Source organism: Pseudophryne corroboree, chromosome 3 (genome assembly GCF_028390025.1).
Source record: "Pseudophryne corroboree isolate aPseCor3 chromosome 3, aPseCor3.hap2, whole genome shotgun sequence".
Classification (NCBI taxonomy): Eukaryota; Metazoa; Chordata; class Amphibia; order Anura; family Myobatrachidae; genus Pseudophryne; species Pseudophryne corroboree.
The window spans coordinates 375,318,525-375,338,909 of NC_086446.1; the positions used below are offsets into that span (position 1 = coordinate 375,318,525).

The 20,385-nt window shown below is 45.1% G+C and overlaps 1 protein-coding gene across 4 annotated transcripts in view; it reads right to left on the minus strand.

Moving 5' to 3' along the window:
• Positions 1-20,385, minus strand: part of SLC4A1 (solute carrier family 4 member 1 (Diego blood group)) — a 92,392-nt gene that overhangs the window by 25,443 nt on the left and 46,564 nt on the right. For all 4 annotated transcript variants that reach the window (XM_063959940.1, XM_063959939.1, XM_063959942.1 and 1 more), the window contains 6 exons: positions 11,117-11,297; positions 10,661-10,796; positions 7,819-7,894; positions 5,365-5,431; positions 2,329-2,513; positions 1,871-2,069 (listed from right to left, as the gene is read on the minus strand). In XM_063959940.1, the coding sequence (XP_063816010.1) occupies positions 1,871-2,069; positions 2,329-2,513; positions 5,365-5,431; positions 7,819-7,894; positions 10,661-10,796; positions 11,117-11,297 (844 nt within the window). The remainder of the gene's footprint in view (positions 1-1,870; positions 2,070-2,328; positions 2,514-5,364; positions 5,432-7,818; positions 7,895-10,660; positions 10,797-11,116; positions 11,298-20,385) is intronic.

The following is a 20,385-nucleotide window of genomic DNA, read 5'->3' on the forward strand; positions in this document are numbered from 1 at the left end:
TTTTTTTTTTCTTTTACTTTGTCCTCTTTATTTCTGTAGTTCAATGAGAGAAAGAGCTGACTTGATGTGATGCGAGTATTGAATTTGAAAACTGGCTTAATAATTCATCAAGGATATTAACAATGGTTTATTAGATTTTGATGCGCATTAAGAATGAGATGGGTAGTACGGATGGTGTAATGGTTAGCATTACTGCCTCACAGCACTGAGGTCATGGGTTCCATTCCCACCATGGCCCAACTGGGTGGAGTTTGTATATTCTCCCCATACTTGCGTGGGTTTCCTATGGGCACTCCGGTTTCTTCCCACAATCCAAAAATATACTAGTAGGTTAATTGGATCCCAACAAAAATTAACCCTAGCGTGAATGTGTGTTCGTGTACATGTGGTAGGGAATATAGATTGTAAGCTCCACTGGGGCAGGGACTGATGTGAATGGCCAAATATTCTCTGTAAAGCGCTGCGGAATATGTGTGTGCTATATAAATAACTGGTAATAAATAAATAAATGAGATCTTCGATTTTGAAATTGTCTTGTATCTGTATCAACTTTCCTAGACAATGGCAGCAGACTACTGCTGGATTTAGTATGTCACGTTTGGGGAAAACTACCATGTTGAACACTTATACAGTTGTATTTGTCATTGGTATGTAAAATGTCACAGTGCAGTGTAGCACGAGACAGTGCAGGATAGATATGAAAAACAGACATAAATGTGAAAACAAAGATTAGTGAGAGCTCTGCCTTGAGTCCTTATATCTAGGACCTGATCGCACCTCAGCTAAATTGCAGATGTCTGCGATCGGATAGTCGCCGCCCAGACAGAGTGAAAAACCACCCCATGGTAAGTCTGCGTATGCCATGCCTTGTTTTTTCCAGTCTGTGCATAGCCCAGGACCTACTCCTACAGTGCGATAGAATCAGGCTGATCAGGGCTGGAGCTGACGTCACCCAACCTCACTGAAAACGCTTGGAAACGCCTGCATTTTAGTTACCAGTTACCACCCCCAAACGTCTGCTTTCTGTAAATCAGCCTGTGTTCGCCTAGTGATAAAAAAAAAATGCAGGATGTTTTCGCAGTTTGGCCTTGCGTCTGCGCATTACGATCCTTATGCATCCGCAGTCGTTCGATAATCGGCCGCCTTGCGATTTCGTACAACAGCGATCAGGTCTGAATTAGGCCCATAGCAAAGAATGAGAGGTGTGCGCACAGTGAGTGTGTACTAGTGTAAGTAGTACAGGTTGGAAGTAGGGTTGGCTTTAGGAAACAGGTGTCTCTTCGGAGAGTGATTAAGGATTTGAAGCAACAGTCTAACGGAGAGTGGTAGGGAACTCCATAAGTGAGTGGCAGCACAGGATAAGTCTTGTATCATAGAGTGAGATGTGATTATCAGAAATGATGTAAGATGCATGTTTGTGATAAAGAGCATGATGAACAGTATTTCAAAGTGAGGTATAATATGTATGCATTGGTGATGTTGAAGGCTTTGTAGGTGAGGGTATGTCATATATATATATATATATATATATATATATATGTGTATAAGATATGAGAGCCAGTAGAAATTTGCAGATGCAGGGTCATGTGGCAGTCATTGAATGGTGAGAGGCACCTGTAGCATTTATAGAACATACTGAACGGAGATAGTTGGGTAAATGCCAGATAGAGGGTGGATGCAGTAGTCAAAGTAATAGAGCATGTGAAAATGGATAATTGCTTTGGTTGCATTCAGGGTAAGAATAGGGCATATTCAGACAGTAAAAAACTAAGGTATATTTTTTATGCCTTAGTGAACTGGAGGCCAATTTATAACTTTATACTGAGACATTCTAGTTTCTTGGTCTGCCATTGCATAGTGCGCCACTTACCTTTGTGCCCACCAGGCACCACTTTCACTTCCCGATATCTCTTCCTCAGCAGGTTCTGTTGAACTGGTAGAAGTTCCTTTAGTAATTGCTCACTGGTAGTGTCACTGGGAGGAAGAACTATGCAATAATCCAGGAAGTCATCAATGGATTGCAAGACATCCTGGCGTGCACCAGCCAGGTACATATCAGAACGGAAGACCTAAGAGAGTACAAGGAGAAAAAACAAGAAATAATGAAATAAGAATTATTTATGAATGTCAGCCTACCCTCTATGTTGACATTTAAACATGAATATTCAGAACAGCTCAACAGACTGGTGTCGATGTCCTAAACATTGACATTTTGTACCAAACCCCCGTACAATGATGTATAGTGCTCATTACAGTAGTTCTAAACCAATAAACAGCAAGTTAAGGCGACAGGTTGGCTTTATACATCTACATTTCCATTCTACTCACTCTCTCAGCCATCATGCTGGACACAGCCCTTCCCACTTCATGGAAGCTGATGGAGGAGTCTTGAGGACCAAGAAGAATGAAGAGGAACCTGATGGGCAGATCAACCTCAAGAACTGAGTCAAGGGGAACTGCTTCTTTCAGACGTACGAAAGCAAGTGTTGGGGTCTCCAGAAAGTCAGTGCAGCCTATGAAGTTGTAAGATGATGAGGGAGACAATGGAATGACAAACATGGTATTTAGGAAAGGGCAAGGATAAGGACAACATGAGGGAGACATGGAAAATGAATGAAACCTAGAGTATGGAAGGTGGTGAGAAAAGAGATAAAAAAGGAATTATAGATTAAGGAAAGGAGACAGAAGTTATCCCCACAATAACTTTCATGGTTTCCCAGAATCCATTGTTTCTCATCATGAAAAATGTATAAATACACAATGTGGCCATAATTAATGTTTCCTTAGTCAGAGCTGGCGACAGGAAATTACAGCGCTGTAAGGTAAAATGCATGAAGGTACCAACAAATTGATAACTAAGAAAAACCTAAAATTTAATTTAACATTTTTATTGTTCCTTTTTTCAAAAGCTGAAAAAGAACTGAAAGGCCTGAAATTTTAATTCCAAAATAAAAAATGTGCACACTGCACTTAAAGGAGCTGAAAATATCATGGTAAATTCACGTAAATTTTAGCTTGAATTTTGACATATGTTCCCTTATTGGTGGATATTGGTGCTACATGTGTTTTCAAAACATCCTTTTCTACATACTTTGAATATTATACCTACCTACAGTACCTAATTTGGCAGCATTCCGCCTATTAGCTAGATCTGCAGAAAGCTTTGACTAGGGAAACATTAATTATGACCACACTGTAGTTCTCTTTGTTAAGTAACAAAGTAACAATGATAATGGTCAGAATGATGCGACTACCTGTATTGCTATTTTCAGTCACTGGTTTCTTTTTTCGGAATTTAGATTTCAATCAACAAGACTAGGCGCTAAACATAATAGTTTCCGGAGGTGCGGGACTTTGTGCGAGCCTGTCCATTTTTTTTATAACCAGTACTCAGTTACAAGACATTACCAACCTGGTTTTGCCTTGTAAAAGATTGCTGCTTCAAGAAAATGTCCCGCATCTCCAGAAACTCGGAGGCTATTACATTTAGCCCCATGACTTCTTTCAAGAAGAAGATTTAAACTCACTGTTAGTATGTGACAAGGATTTAAAATATGTATTAATGCTCAGAAATCGCAGGCAGATTCATTATATACACCTATATTCCTGCCGTGCATCCTCAGAAAATAAGCACATTCAAATGCGGTTCTGCAAAGTGCTAGCCAATTTGGACGCATTGACCCTCACTATCGAAGTGATGGTACAGAGATGGGAAGAAACATTCTCACATACGTAAAGTTCACTGAGGTTGTGTTCATGCAAATACGACCCATACAGAACAGCACTACTCAAATGTACTGTATGCCTTTATTGAAGGTATAGGCCAGATAAAAATACATAGGTCTAGCAGAAAACTGGCAGGATATGCTATCCACACAGAGGCGAATGAATCTCAAGATGCCGACAGCTATAAAGTTCCATGTCCATTTTACTTCCAATACTACATAAGACCCAGAGGATATAAAATAGGGAAGATATAACTGAGTATATTTACCAAGGGGAGATTATACCATTGGGCTTCTCTCTCTCTCTCTATTAAAGAGGCATAGATCCAGCTGGAGAAACTATTCATCTTGTTTCAGTGGTGAAAGCATGGGGAAGCAGATTCAAGAAAGGTTGCTCTCTTATATACATGTGTACAGTATGTATGTATGTAGTGTCACTACACTTGTGTGAACCGGATCTACTACGATAGCCCTTCTGTTGGGATCCCGGCGCCGGGATCCTGACCGCTGGAATGCCGGCAGTGGGGTGAGTGCAAAAGAGCCCCTTGCGGGTTCGCTGCGCTCGCCACGCTATTTATGCTCCCTCCAGGTGTGTCGTGGACACCCCAAGAGGGAGAATAGTTGTCGGTATCCCGGTGGTCGGGATCCTGGCTCCGGTATGATGAGTGCCGGGATCCCGACAGCTAGGATATCGAATGCTTCCTGTGTGAACCAGTAGCTTCCAGGACTGGCTGGCAAAGTTGTAAAAGGAAACTTACTGCTGGCAACCAGTATCAGCTGGAGCTGGCAATTTTTATTGGTAAAACGTTGCGACAGGAGGATTCTATCTCTGCAATAAGCGCCAATAGAAAATAAGGCTTATGACTACTTATTAGTTAACAGCCAATTTTTAGAAAGATATTTTTATAAGAAGAAAGAGTGAACAGCACAGAATATTTAGGCTAGTGAGTAGGACAGACATTTCAGAAGAATAATTAGGATAGACAGTAATAAGGATAGATAGCAAAACTGCATTTAATAGATAATGTTTCACTTTTTATGTGTATCCTATTAGTAATCTATCGGTCTCAACTGTCTATCAGCTCTGTCCTTCTTCCCTTACTGGGGCAGCTTTTTCCCTCCAGTTACTGAATGGATGCTGTGCGTACCTGTCAATGTGTGTGACGTGCTAGGGTATCTTTTAGGGGAAGGGCATGGATGCAGTCAAGTGCATTGAAATTTCTAGGCACTCCCCCATGACATGTGGCCATGCCCCTATTACGTGTGGCCACATCTCTTATTTGGGTCCAGGAAAGGTTGAGAGGTAAGCTATATATCAATCTTCCCATCTACCTACCATATGTTTTAGTGCCTGTGTATATGCCTAGAAATAATAATAGATAGATAGATAGATAGATAGATAGATAGATAGATAGATAGATAGATAGATAGATAGATAGATAGATAGATAGCTATATCCTATCAATCATATAAATTAGTCCCTATGCTTTTGATTATTATTATTATTATTATTATTATTATAATAATAATAATAATAATAATAATAATAATACATGCTTAGCTATGCCTACAGAATAAGGCTGAGTCAAAAAGGTTTGGCCTGAAGGCAGAGGGCGGCTAGAGGGCACTTAGTACTTACCCACCAAAACCAAAGAGGCTTCTGTATTCTCTGGTAGCTGCTTTGCCAAATTCTCTTTGAGGGGAGCCTGTTAGGTGTGAGAAGATCAGAATGGATAACCAGAAAAAACAGACACCATGACATGAGCCATTAAGAAATGGAACTGTTTTGCAATCACTCATATACGAGTCGGGCACAGACACATCCGTGTCTCTGCCTATTGGCAACTGCCCTTCATTCAAATTATACTACAAAGTTCTTCCCTGGTGTTCACCTGTGTAGATGATGTAATACCGCCTGGTGTATCTTTAGAAGCACCATCAGTCACACTATTGAAACTTCCGCCAGCCCTATGGCAGATGCAGCATCTCTGTCCAAGTACGGCCTCCTATGTGAGTGGCTGGGCATCTCTGTATGCAACCACTATCAGTGCTAGCACTCACATAACATGCCGATAAGGCGGACCATCTCTGTGCGTGCGCTACCGCCCAAAAACAGCCACTATATTTTCAACACATTTCCGACACAGAGTGTCTGCCGTGCGCCTCAGTCACATCTCCAACTTCGGGGCTAATTCAGACCTGATCACTGCTGTGCGTTTTCGCATGGCGGGTGATCAGGTCTGAACTGCGCATGCGCATGCACCGCAATGCGCAGGTGCGACAGTCTGCAGCGGCAGGGAGCACCGGGCAGCGGCGGGATGGTGCAACAAGTCCATTCGCACCGGTGATCGCAAGAAGATTGACAGGAAGAGGACGTTTGTGGGTGGCAACTGACCTTTTCTAGGGAGTGTTCGGAAAAACACAGGAGGGACCCGGCATTTTGTGAGAGGATTCATGATGTCAGCTCCGGCCCTGATCATCGCAGCGGCTGAGTCAGTCCTGGGCTGTGCAGAGACTGCACAAACTGCTGTTTGTGCAGTTCTCCTGCACATGCGATTGCATACCTGCACAGCGAATTCCCCCTCCCCCTGTAGGCGGCGACTAACTGATCGCAGGGATGCAAAAAGGCACCCTAGCGATCAAGTCTGAATTACCCCCTTTGTGCACACCAATCTGGTCACATGCACAGTGTGACATAGACGCTTGCACAAAAGCAGAAAATCGCTTCACTGCGCCCGACATTGGCACTGCGTGCGATCAGTATCCGGCCCATAGCGAGGTTGGAAATTTCTGGGCTAAATCAATTTTTAAGATAATGAAATTAGTCGGAACTACTGACGTAACTAGAGAATGAGACACATAGTGCCTGACGCAGAGCTGCACACAATGCCGATGTTCACAGAGTTAAGCTAGCGTGCAAAAATCCCTAAACACTCCTTGGGTGCTTGCGCTACACAGTATGAACTCACCAGGGCCGGACTGGCCATCTGGCACTTCTGGCAAATTCCAGAAGGGCCGATGGCCACGTGGGCCGGTCCAGCCGACCCCCTCTTGTGTCACTGAGACACGCTGCCGCTCAGTCCGGCGGCAGCGTGTCTCAGCTGTCAGAAGCTCAGAGCGCGCCAGCGCGGCTATGTCTGGCGGCGTGTAGCGGACTTCAAACCAGCCGCCGGTTCGTGAGCCAATCAGAGCTCGTGGACCGGCAGCCAATCAGGAGCCGCCGCTGCCGGTCCGCCGCTGACACCAAGGTGGGCCTGTGTGCTTCAAAAATGCCAGGGCCTATTTTTGATCCCAGTCCGGCCCTGGAACTCACTAAGGCGCTACTGTGATTGAGGCACACTGTATCAAAAATGTCTTAGAAAAGTACTGGATGTTCCTAGGCAGTGACTAAACAGATGCGCCTTTATGGGCGTGTTAGGGGAGTGTCCTGAGGCATGTCACTGACGTGCTTGTGTACTCAGATGCTCAATCGGTCAGTGTGGAGGCCGTGCTCAGATGGAAAATCTGCACCTGCCATAGGGCTGGTGCAGGTTTCAATGGTGCGACCGATGGTGGCACCTAAAGATGCACCAGACAGTATTACAGCATGTATAGATACTCATAGTGGGCATCTCAGTCCCTGCACTTTCATAGGCATGGATGTACCATCAGGCAAAGGCTTTGTAGCGGCATCTGCATAAACACACAGTCATGGCTGCATTTACATCTAATCTAGGCCCAAAGTTCTCACATAATTCTCAGCAATGTTGGTTCAGTACACATAATATAGCTGCTGTCACTGTGCAGAGGGACAGGTACAAGCAAATTTTCCTGCTTTTAAATTCTTTTCTCTTGGAGATCCAGAAGGTGAGGTAGAGATGTGTGGTGCAGAAATCATATCAGCGCTAATCACTTCATCAAGCCCCCTGACCACACCCTTCAATGAGGAAGTAGGTGGCATCCAGGAGGACGGTCTACTCTCTTGGAAGTCTGGTAGAGCTCGCCATAGAGGTCTACTGAGCATTCCGTGAGAGTAGGCAGCATGACACAATTTATGGAGAAAATCCAGCACTTTTCTATAGTGTGTAATCTATCCCTAAATGTGGCCTCTTACCTTCGGTGGAATTGTTTTCATCTCTACCTGATGTATCAGAGGTTGTCCACTCTCAGGGTCCCCCTCATCAGGATGACTGTGGGTATGAAAAACTTTTTCATGATGACGTATTATTACTATTTAGTGAGGATTTATTTCATTGAGGGATGATGTTTACACAACAGATACAAATATCTCTAAAAATAGCATTGAGTTATGTTTAGATACTTGCAGACTGATATCCAGACAAAGACATATTTGTTACCTGTGCCATGAGAGATGTTAAGAAATTTGGAGATTATTAAAGGGATATGATGCCGTAGATTCCTTATATAAAAGAGTTGCTAGTGAAATCAAGAATACTACATGTAAAGGGGCATGCGTACCTCTAACCTCCAAAGGTGAATGTGAGTGATAACACGTTCTCCTTACACCACTGCATAATATGGGTGCACAAGGTAAATAAATAATAATAATAATAATAATAATAATAATTATGTCCAAGAAAGCTTTTTAATTTTATAATTGAGATTTAACAAATACTTAGTTATAACTATTAGAATCTAGAGGTGGGGCATATATAATCCGTCCCACCTGTAGTACAACATGGTTTTCCCAATGTAACTGTTTGTAAATTATTTCAGCTTGAATTTCATATACTGTATGAAACGGATAATGAAAACTAGGTTCAAGATCGTTGAGTTTACAAATACTCCCGGAATACATATACTGTATATTCCCGGCGGACGGGATGCTGGCTGTCAATATCCCGACAGTGGCATCCCACCTGCCAGAATGCTGGCAGCGGGGTAAGCGCAAAGAGTCCCTTTTGCGGGCTCGGTGGCTCGTCACATGTTCTACTCCTACACTATGGGTGTCGTGGACACCTACGAGTGGGAATAGCTCCTGTGCCCCTGGATTCCGGCTGGCGGCATTGTCGGCTGTCGGGATTCCGGCATTGGTATCCTGACCGGCGGAATCCCGACAGCCAGCAAATTAACTGCATCCCATGTTCCCACCTAAAGTGTCATTCCTTAGCTAGTGTGTGATGCCTACTTTACAATACATTATGGGGTCTATGTACTAACTATGCCTTTGAGAGAGATAAAGTAGGCGGCAATAAAGTAACAACCAATCAGCTCCTGACTGCCATGTTACAGACAGTGTTTGAAAAATGACAGGAGCGGATTTGTTGGTACTTTATCTCTCTCTACTTATCTCTCTCCACGGCTTAGTAAATAGGCCCCAGGGTCTGATTCAGAGCTGCGAGTAAAGCATAACAAACAGGAGTAACTGCACCTGGACAAACCATGCTGCAATGCAAGGACTGCTAATACTGTACATTATTGTTTTGCATGCAGGGCAAACACTGGCTGCTTTTGCAGGTAGCCCACAAATGCTGGACAGCTTTATTTTTACACTGCAATTTGGATCTCCGCATATTTAATCTGCCCCACCTGTAGTGCAACATGGTTTTGCCAACGTGTAAAGTAACTATTACTTCAACTCTGAATCAGCCCCAGATTGATTTTTTTTAATCATTATTAACATTTATGTCCCATCATATTCCATTGCATGTTACAATTAGTAACATATCATAACCGTAATAAAACAAAACTGGGTAATAATAACAGACAGAGGACCCTGCTACATTTTGTATATTGCCCCAGCCAGATTGTAGACTTTTGTAGACTGCATGATTCAGTCACGCAGCAATGTTGGCTTGGGGTCAGTGGGATGTGTCAGTGTAGAAAGAGCAAATATGTAAAGTCATGTGTGGACTGTGTAGAGGGAAGGTAATTAGTAGAATAGTTTACTATGGTTACATACAGTGTCAGACTGTAGCATGTAGGGCCCACCGGGGTAATGCAGTGGTAGGGGCCCATGTTTAGAGGTGTGGCCAGTCTGCAGAGTGGATGTGGCCTGCCACCTCATTGGTTTGACAAACCATTAGAGAGTGCAATGTCTGGACCCCCTTTATAAAAATATACAGTAAATTAAGCTGCTACATGCATGATGATAATGTATCAGATTAATAGCAGATTAATAACAGCAATGCACTGTAGAAAATACACCATAGTCCAGTATAAGGTAACATATGTATAATGTATAATTCAAGTTCACAGTCTCGAACCTGATCCTTAGAGCAGGAGGTGGGGCCTACTGGCGGTTTCCCCTGTACCCTTGTGGGCCAGTCTAAGCCTGGTTACATATGTGGTTCTGAAATATGTTAAGCCAGTGCCTTTGAAGAGTTGCAGTGTGCCCTGCACTGACCTCACCCCTTAGTGCATGATGTCATGACAATGCACCAAGGGTGTGTGACTACCAGCCCTATGAAGACTTATGGCACTGCCTGGGTGGCTGCACAGGCTACAGGGTGTGTGCCCAGAGCTTCCAAAGGATACTGGCTGCAGAGTGCCATTCAGGCACACTGCTAGCCAGATGCAAAGGCTGTGGTACAGCGATAGTGCAGCTCCCAAAGCCCTGCTCCGTGTGTAATACCACTGCTCACACAGCCCTAGTTACAACCCAGTGCGGAACACCTGAAAGTTTAGAGGCTAGAATAAAGTCTTATTGCTCATTCGACAGAGTGGGTGCTGCCTGAAAAAGTCCTGTAACCATGAATGGGAGCTGGCAATGTGTGTAAGAGACGTAGATCTTGCGTATAGCGGAAAGGTCGATCTGGGAGACACTGTGAGATGTAGGTGGCAGCGAGGTGATGTAGGTGTTTGGTTAATAGTCTCGTGTAAGTAGAAGAATGTTATATTGAATTCAGCATTCAGTGTTTATTTGAGCTATGAATCCTGATTGCCACTTAATAGTCACCTGTCTGAAACCTCAAAGGGACAATTGCAAATCTTACCTGTGACGCAGGAGAAGTGCCCGCAATACCTCCTCTCTATAATCAGGCTTTAGATGTTCATCATAAATCAACTGATCAATGACTTGGCAGCAGATTCCAGGGAGAGTTTTTTCTGCAAGGTCAAGGATCACTGTACCTGTGGATCAAGAATCATTTATGTGAGAGGTGGCATCATTTTTTTTTCTTAAACATTTTTTTATTGGAATATAAACAAACAGAGATATCAGTGTCAAGAGGTAATACATTAGAAAATATCAGTCTCAAATAATCAAACATGATGGAGAGACATATATTACTTATAGACAACAACAGCAATAAGAACAGTAACAACAGAACACTGGATTTAAAAGTGTCTATATAGAAAAGAAAAACAAAGGAGTGGCCTATGATGAAGGGAGGTTCACAGGAGATGGCATCATTTAAAGTTACCTGTTATGTGAGATGACAAGCACTCACCATTTTTCAAGACTGAAGGCAGTTTCTGAAGGCTGCGGAAAGTGAGGTAGGAGAGATGAGGTTGACTCCACTTTTTGAGATCATCCTTGTAGTCCTCTTCTGTCTTTAACCAGTGGGCTACCTCCACCCAATGCTTTTCTTTGTTATGGTCCATGATTAACTCCTGTAACTCCACATACGTCTGATAAAAAGGTTGGAGAAGATGAACAGAATGGATAGAAGAGAGGCATTCTAATAGTCAAGGGTGTAATTCTTAATGAAGCAAAGTAGGTGTGAGAACTGGGGAAGGATATAGCAAAAGACATTAAAGAGCACCTATCTACTACACATACTACAGTGAGTTGGCAACTAGAATGCAACCAAATGAATAGGAACCAGTGACATCACTAAGTTGTGTCCTAGTATTACTCTGTTTCCTAATTTGCATTCTAGTGTATATATGACGGATTTAGTTTACAAAGTGGGGTATCAGTAAAAAATGATCAGAAAAGTATATGCAAGAACTTATTATAAATTATATATTTAGGGGGAAAAAAAGATATCTAAATGGTAAAAGAATGATAGAAAAAGAAGGTTGAAAAGGTGGGTAGTAAAAAACGAGAGGATAGGGAACGATGTAATGGGAAAAGGGCGACAGCGGAAGTAAATGTAGAGGTATGCACATGCAAAGGATAAATAGTCAAATATTGTTCTAGCTTTTCCGATACAAAAGACATAACCATATCCACTTATATACACTATACACTGGAGTAACATCCTGGTATTCAAAACTTTAATTTATAGGCAAATGTATACGACAAGGGACAGTTTAGTGAGCTTTACACTACACTACACTACACACACATTTTTATATCTGTTTATAGACAGTTTATATAAACACACTATAAACTTCCTTTAAACACACATAAAATGTGTGTATATAAACACTATTCATCTATGTAGACTACATTACAGTAAGCAGTACACACACTTCAGCATTCCATTCATTACCCCCATTTTGCATACCTTACACATAAAACTTTGAGTGAGGGTTAGGATGCAGAAAATGGCGGGGGGGGGGGGGGGGGGGGGTGTAGATTGCTTCCTGTAAACCCTCCATTGAGGGGATGGGGATATTTGCAGACAAAATATATACTCCATTTGTCTTTTAATGCAGGAGTTCAGTGGTGCCGGAGAAAGGGAGGAGGAAGGGGACATGTAAGTGTGGTACTGACATTCTGGCTAAACCTGAAAATCTGACTGCTGTTACACGAATAGTATGCATGATAATGCAGGTCTGAGATTGGTGGGAACAAGTTCATTCACTATTGCATGTCAGATTCTATTGGGAACATAGTGATCTAACAAGTAACAGGGTCAGTCCAAGGTAGTAGTAAAATGACATACTGGTAGCAACATATTTAATGGTAATGGCTTATAAAATGTTAAAACACTAAACAAAGTCATCCATGCCAGTGGATTCAAGACAATCCTAATTATGAGGATGCCACTTTCCTGCCTGCTATTTCTTTCAATTTACATGCCTTAAAAGTCCATAAAAATCAGTCACTCAAAGCAGGGCCATAACTAGGGTGGTACAACATGAACCACTGCACAGGGCACCATAAGGCAGCAGGCAATGTTCTTACTTGGGGCATAGCAATGTGACATAAAATTAATTGGGGTCACTGTGTGGTAAAATGTCAACTAGGGCACTACTATGGGGCATATAATTTACTAGGGCACTACTATGGAGCATAACATTTACTAGGGCACTACTATGGAGCATAACATTTACTAGGGCACTACTATGGAGCATAACATTTACTAGGGCACTACTATGGAGCATAACATTTACTAGGGCACTACTATGGAGCATAACATTTACTAGGGCACTACTATGGAGCATAACATTTACTAGGGCACTACTATGGAGCATAACATTTACTAGGGCACTACTATGGAGCATAACATTTACTAGGGCACTACTATAAAATGAACAACTGCTATAGAAAGAGGTGTCTCTCTAGAAGCATTATGGGGGCCCAATCAAAATGTTGCTTTGGGGTCTAGTTCTGGCTTTTCCCCTACTCATGACAACACGTATGAAAACACATCCAAAAGGTGCTCTATTGGGTTGGGATCTGGTTACTGTGAAGCCATTCGAGTACACTGAATTCATTGTCAGGTTCGTAGAATAGGTGTACCTAATAACGTGGCCACTGAGTCTATGGGAGCTGTTATTACCATTCATTGCATTCATCTTTTCAATTTTAATCCCAAATGACTGCTCGCTGTTTAGCCATATTCATGAGTGTGAGAGGACAATGCAATGGTCTTTTGTAAGTGTATGTTTAAGCTTTTATTTACATTGCTTGCAGAGTACCTACAGATGTGTCTTCCTTTCAAATCGGTGTAATATAGGCCCTCATTCCGAGTTGATCGCTCGCTAGCTATTTTTAGCAGCCATGCAAACGTATTGTCGCCGCCCACGGGGGAGTGTATTTTCGCTTTGCAGGAGAGCGAGCGCCTGTGCAACAGAGCGGCTTCAAACACATTTTGTGCAGAACAAGACCAGCCCTGTAGTTACTTATTCTGTGCGATGATTGCTGCTAAGAATGACGCGGTAATGACGCCAGATATCCGCCCAGCAAACGCCCGGCCATGCCTGCGTTTTTCCAAACACTCCCAGAAAATGGTCAGTTGACACCCAGAAACTCCCACTTTCTGTCAATCTCCTTGCGATCGGCTGTGCGACTGAAAGCGTCGCTAGAACCTGTGCAAAACCATGATGCTCTTTGTACCCGTACGCCGAGCGTATGCATTGCGGTGCATATGCATGCGCAATTTTGCCATTTTTTAACTGATCGCTACGCAGCGAACAACGGCAGCTAGCGATCAACTCGGAATGAGGGCCATAGTACCTTGTGCCAAATAGTGCAGAGCAATGCTCATACTTTTTGAGAGTCAGGGACTCACCAGAAGGGGAAGACCGTGATGTGGTTGGTGAGCTTCACAAATTATTGCAATATTTTGGAAACTAACAATACCTGATTTTAGATGAATTAAAGTTTGGAATGAATGCAATAGGGTGAGTGCTGAGTACAGGTGAAACTCAGAAAATTAGAATATCGTGCAAACGTTAATTTATTTCAGTAATTCAACTTAAAAGGTGAAACGAATATATTATATAGACTCATTACATGCAAAGTAAGGTATTTCAAGCCTTTATTTGTTTTAATTTTGATGATTGTGGCTTACAGCTTAAGAAAACCCCAAATCCAAAATCTCAGAAAATTTGAATATTCCATAATATCAATAAAAAAAGGATTTTAAATACAGAAATGTTGGACCTCTGAAAAGTATAATCATGTATATGTACTCAGTACTTGGTTTGGGCCCCTTTTGCATGAATTACTGCCTCAGTCTGGCACGGCATGGATTCTATCAGCCTGTGGCACTGCTGAGGTGTTATGGAAGACCAGGATGCTTCAATAGCGGCCTTCAGCTCTTCTGCATTGTTTGGTCTCATGTCTCTCATATTTTCTCTTGGTAATGCCTATAGATTCTCTTTTTTCTTTAGCCCAGGTAAGACGCTACTGATGTTGTTTATTGTTCAGGAGCGGCTTGACACGAGGAATATGACATTTGAAGCCCATGTCCAGGATCCGTCTGTGTGTGGTGCCTCCTGATGCATTAACTCCAGCCTCAGTCTGCTACTTGTGAAGCTCCCCCACACTTTTGAATGGCCTTTTCCTGACAAGAAAAAAATAACTGGTCTGTTGCTCAGTGGTCCAAAGTTCTCCTTTCTGATAAAATGGCGCAGAGGAGGGCTGCCACGGAGCAGTGCAGCTCCACCAAATTACCCCCTTGTCTCCCCCAGCCCTTGACTAACTCCCCTGTGAGGGGGACAACTACATACAGCAGGGAGACCCTGCTGAGATGGAGCACGGCCCGGCCACTCACCTCCGGTCAGATCCCACCATCATCGCTGGTCGTCGGAAGATCGGCGGCTTTCGTTGCCCGCGCCGCCATTGTGGCACTCACCGACGGCCCAGCTGAGATCGCCGCCGCAGCCCCCTGGACCGCAGGCAGCAGCGGACGGCCATGCTCCATCAGGCTCCCCCGGCATGGACGCGGCTCCTCCGGCACGTACGGAACCACAGGAAGCGGCGGGCGGGCTGCCTCCCCTGGCATGGACGTGGCTCCCCCGGCACCACAGGAAGCGGCGGGCAGGCAGGCTGGCTCGCCCGGTATGGAGGTGGTGGTGAAGGGACGAGACCCCCTGGTGGAAACGCTGCCCAACTGCGGCCCCGGCCGGACACAACATCAAGCAGGTACAGGCAGCGACCCCTGCTAGCAGCTCAAACTAGGTCACCCAGGCCCCCAGCAGACCCTGCTCCCGGCGATCCCCCTCATGGCCCCCAGCACCCAGCCCATCTGTCCTGGCTATGCCCAGCGGAGCCCCTGACTTGCCATGCTTACATTCCCGGACAGCAGGACCAGCTCGGTCACGGCCATAGCGGGTTCTGGCTCTATAATGGCCCGACTGAACCCCTCCAACACGGCCGTGTTACCCTCCCCGCTACCCCCAGACGGGGCAATCTCAACACCAGCTGCGCCGGCAGGAGACTGCTCCGCGGAAGCGCAAGCAGAGGAGACACCCAGGACAGTAGAAGAGAGGCCGAGCGCGGCGGCGAAGCCACGACACCCCGGCGCAGCCCCCAGGGAGATCACATGTGCACGCACATCCAGACAAGCGGCACTCTGTTCCCGGCTCCCCCAGACGCAGCCTACTCACACTGTACCCTCGCACTTGCAGTAGCTATGCAGCCAGCTTAGCGGTAGGTGTGATGGCAGGCAAAAGACTTAATGCAGACCCTAGCTGGACACCAAAGACTAGGAGGAGAGGCAGACGCGCGGGCGCCCTAGTGAAGTGAGTAATTGCAACATTAAAATAGGAGCTCATATATATGATTAAAAAACCAGTCTCTGGTGAATAGGACTTATGGGGCTCTGATAATAATGTCCAGTGGTTAGTGGACCTGCAAGGTGTTTAGCCTTTTAAAAGGGATTGAGAAATTCCACAGTAAGTTACCAATCTTAGAGATGGATGATTTCCTCAGCGGAGGTTCAGATAGCACCGATTCCAATGCAGAGATGTGGGAATAAGATGTGGATTCACAACAGGTTGGCACACCATAAGGAAAGTCCCAGGCTAAGGAGGTCCACTGTCCGATTGTCTGGATGTCCCCAGGGTCCTTTTTGTAATTGAAAGTCACAGTCCTGACGCGTTTCGCTGTCACAAGGGACAGCGAAATCAAAGGTACCTCCTTAGCCTGGGACTTTCCTTATGGTGTGCCAACCTGTTGTGAATCCACATCTTATTCCCACATCTCTGCATTGGAATCGGTGCTATCTGAACCTCCGCTAAGGGAATCATCCATCTCTAAGATTGGTAACTTACTGTGGAACTTCTCAATCCCTTTTAAAAGGCTAAACACCTTGCAGGTCCACTAACCACTGGACATTATTATCAGAGCCCCATAAGTCCTATTCACCAGAGACTGGTTTTTTAATCATATATATGAGCTCCTATTTTAATGTTGCAATTACTCATCTTTAGCATATTCCATTTAAGTGTTAAATGTTAAAATAAATTTTATTCATTTTTCCATTGACACCTGTCTGAATATATCTTTATATAGCGCTGCATGTTCTTTTGTTATTGTTTATTTGGATTGACTATCCAATTTCTGGCAGCAGCTGAGAGAACCCTCTCATATTAAGCGCGTGGCAACCCACACTTCTTGTGAGGTTATTTCTTTCCTTGCCCTAGTGAAGTGGCGGCGGAAAGGGCATAGGTCAGCACTGCCTGCGATCGTACTATCAAATGTGCACTCACTGACGAACAAGCTTGATGAGCTGTCCCTCCTCCTGGGCAGTGCGAAGTCAGGCGTTGCCGGGTCATCGGTCCTCTGCTTCATGGAGACGTGGCTGGACGACCTCACTACGGACCCCCCAGGTGTCACTGCATGGCTTCGGACTCTATAGGGCAGACCGCTCCAAGGAACTCTCAAGCAAAACGAAAGGGAGCGGCATCTGCTTTTACATCAACAACAGATGGTGCACCAATGTCAAGATCCTAGGCAAATCTTGCAGCCCTCACCTGGAGATGCTATGCATCAACTGCAACCCCTTCTATTCCCCACGGGAATTTGCGTCAATTGTCCTCGTAGGAGTGTACATCCCCCCGCAAGCCTGCACAAACGAAGCCCTGCATCATCTGGCCGCCAGCATATCAGACATAGAGCAAAAACACCCGGACTCTCTGCTACTTGTGCTTGGTGACTTCAACAGGACCAACCTAAACCAGGAACTACCAAAGTTCAAACAACAGGTGACGTGCCCCACAAGGGAAGGGCGCACCCTGGATCATTGCTACACTGCCCTTAAGTCTGCCTTCCGGTCAATCCCCCGTGCTGCTCTTGGCCTATCCGACCACTGCCTTGTCCATCTTCTCCCCACATACACGCAGAAGCTGAAAGCGGCCAAGCCAGTTGTCAAAACGGTTAAGAAATGGACCGAGGAGGCTAAGATGAAGCTTCAGGCCTGCTTCGACTGCACGGACTGGGAGGTCTTCACAGCTGCGTCATCTGATCTGAACGACCTAACCGACACCACAACATCCTACATCAGATTCTGCGAGGACATGTGTGTACCTACCAAGACTTACCGATCCTACAACAACAACAAGCCATGGTTCAACTTCGCCGAGCCAAAGAGAAGGCCTACTGCAGCAAAGATAGAGCACTATACAACCACGCTAGGAACTCCCTAACGAAAGGAATCAGACAGGCGAAAAAGCAGTTCTCAGACAAGCTGGAAAAAGATCTCTCAACCAAGGACCATGCATCCGTATGGAAAGGTATGCAGGCCATCACCAACTACACGACTCCCCAAAGCACGCCATCATGAACCAGAAGCTAACAAATTAGCTGAACCTCTTCTACTGCAGGTTTGATAGAGACGCTCCCTGCGAACCACACCAACTCATCCCCACTGCCCTCACCTCTGACCGCCAACTCCAAGCACTACAGTTTGCCCATGAGGATGTGGAGATGTTCAAGAGGGTCAATCCGAGGAAGGCACCCGGTCCCGACGGAGTATCCCCATCTGCCCTGAGGGCATGCGCCGGTCAGCTAGCCCCCATATTCTCCAAAATATTTAATGAATCGCTAAAAACACGCAAAGTTCCCTCCTGCTTCAAAATCTCCACAATCGTTCCGATCCCCAAGAAACCTAATATCGCAAGCCTAAATGACTACAGACCGATTGCACTGATGTCTGTGGTCATGAAAGTGTTCGAGCGCCTGGTCCTGAACCACCTTAAAGCCGTGACCAGCCCCCATCTCGACCCCCTCCAGTTTGCCTACCGAGCGAATCGGTGCGTTGAGGATGCTGTCAATCTGGGCCTGCACCACATCCTGCAGCATCTGGACACGCCTGGAACCTACGCGAGGATCCGGTTTGTAGACTTCAGCTCGGCCTTAAATACAATCAACCCCAGCATTCTCTACCAAAAACTACTCCGCCAAGGGGTCTCGGAAGCAATATGTTCCTGGATTGTGGACTTTCTGATCGACAGAACACAGGTGGTCAAAGCGGGGGGCTTCACCTCCCAAGCTCGGTCCATCAGTACGGGGGCACCCCAGGGATGTGTCCTCTCACCCCTGCTCTTCTTCCTGTACACTAATGACTGTTCCTCTGAGTCCCAGTCAGTTAAAATCATCAAATTCGCCGACGACACCACCATTATAGGCCTCATAAAAGAAGGGGACGAATCGGACTACAGACAGGAAGTGGATCGGTTGGCCCGGTGGTGCAGCCGCAACAACCTGGAGCTCAACCCACTTAAAACCGTTGAGATGGTAGTAGACTTTAGGAAGAAACCAGATTAAACACCCCCACTAATCATAGCTGACAGTGCGGTCCCGCTAGTGGACTCCTTCAAGTTCCTGGGGACTACGATTTCTAGAGACCTCAAGTGGAGACCAAATGCAAATGCCATAATCGGTAGGGTGCAGCAGAGGCTGTTCTTCTTAAGGCAACTTAAGAAGTTTAATGTCCCACAGAATCTCCTTCTCCTCTTCTACTGGTATAGCTCCGCCAGCGAGTGAGACAAACGCAGGCTCCAAAAAGTGGTAAGGTCTGCTGAGAAGATCATCGGAGTTGACCTCCCGCCTGTCCATGACCTGTACAGGTCCAGAGCCAAAAAACGGGCGACTAGTATAGCCAATGATCCGCCGCACCCAGGCTATGGCGAGCTCATCCTGCTGCCATCCGGGAAAAGATATAGGGCCATTCCCACCAGAACCAGTAGAAGCCTCAAAAGCCTCTTTCCACAAGCAGACCACCTGCTGAACTCCTGACAAACCGCTGGACGGACTGACTGTCCAGTCACTCTGCTCCGATCTTCTGATGAAAACGAACACCGTGTACTTTTACTTAATCTGTATACTGCATTTATTCCCCCCCCCCCCCCCCCCTCTTGTCTACTTGTTCCCCCCTGGCTGCTGCACTGTAAACCGAAAACAAATTCCTAGTATACGCAAATGTACCTGGCCAATAAAGCTGATTCTGATTCTGATTCTTCTGATGAGAGCAAAGTTTGCATCTCATTTGGAAACCAAGGTCCCAGAATATGGAGGAAGAATGGAGAGGCACACAATCCAAGATGCTTGAAGTCCAGTGTGAAGTTTCCACAGTCTGGGTTGATTTGGGGAACTATGTCATCTGCTGGTGTTGGTCCGCTGTGATTTATTAAGTCCAGAGTCAATGCAGCCGTCTACCTGGACATTTTAGAGCACTTCATGCTTCCTTCAGCAGACAAGCTTTATGGAGATGCTGACTTCACTTTCATCTGCCCATACTGTTAAAAGTACCAAAACCTGTTTCAATGACCATGGGATTACTGTGCTGGATTGGCCAGCAAACTCGCCTGACCTGAACTCCATAGAGAATCTATGGGGGATTGCCAAAAGAAGGATGAGAGACAGGAGACCGAACAATGCAGAACAGGTGAAGCATCCTAGTCTTCCATAACACCTCAGCAGTACCACAGGCTGATAGAATCCATGCCATGCCGCATTGAGGCAGTAATTCATGCAAAAGGGGCTCAAACCAAGTACTGAGTACATATGCATGATTATACTTTTCAGAGGGCCAACATTTCTGTATTTAAAATCCTTTTTTTATTGATTTTATGTATTATTCTAATTTTCTGAGAT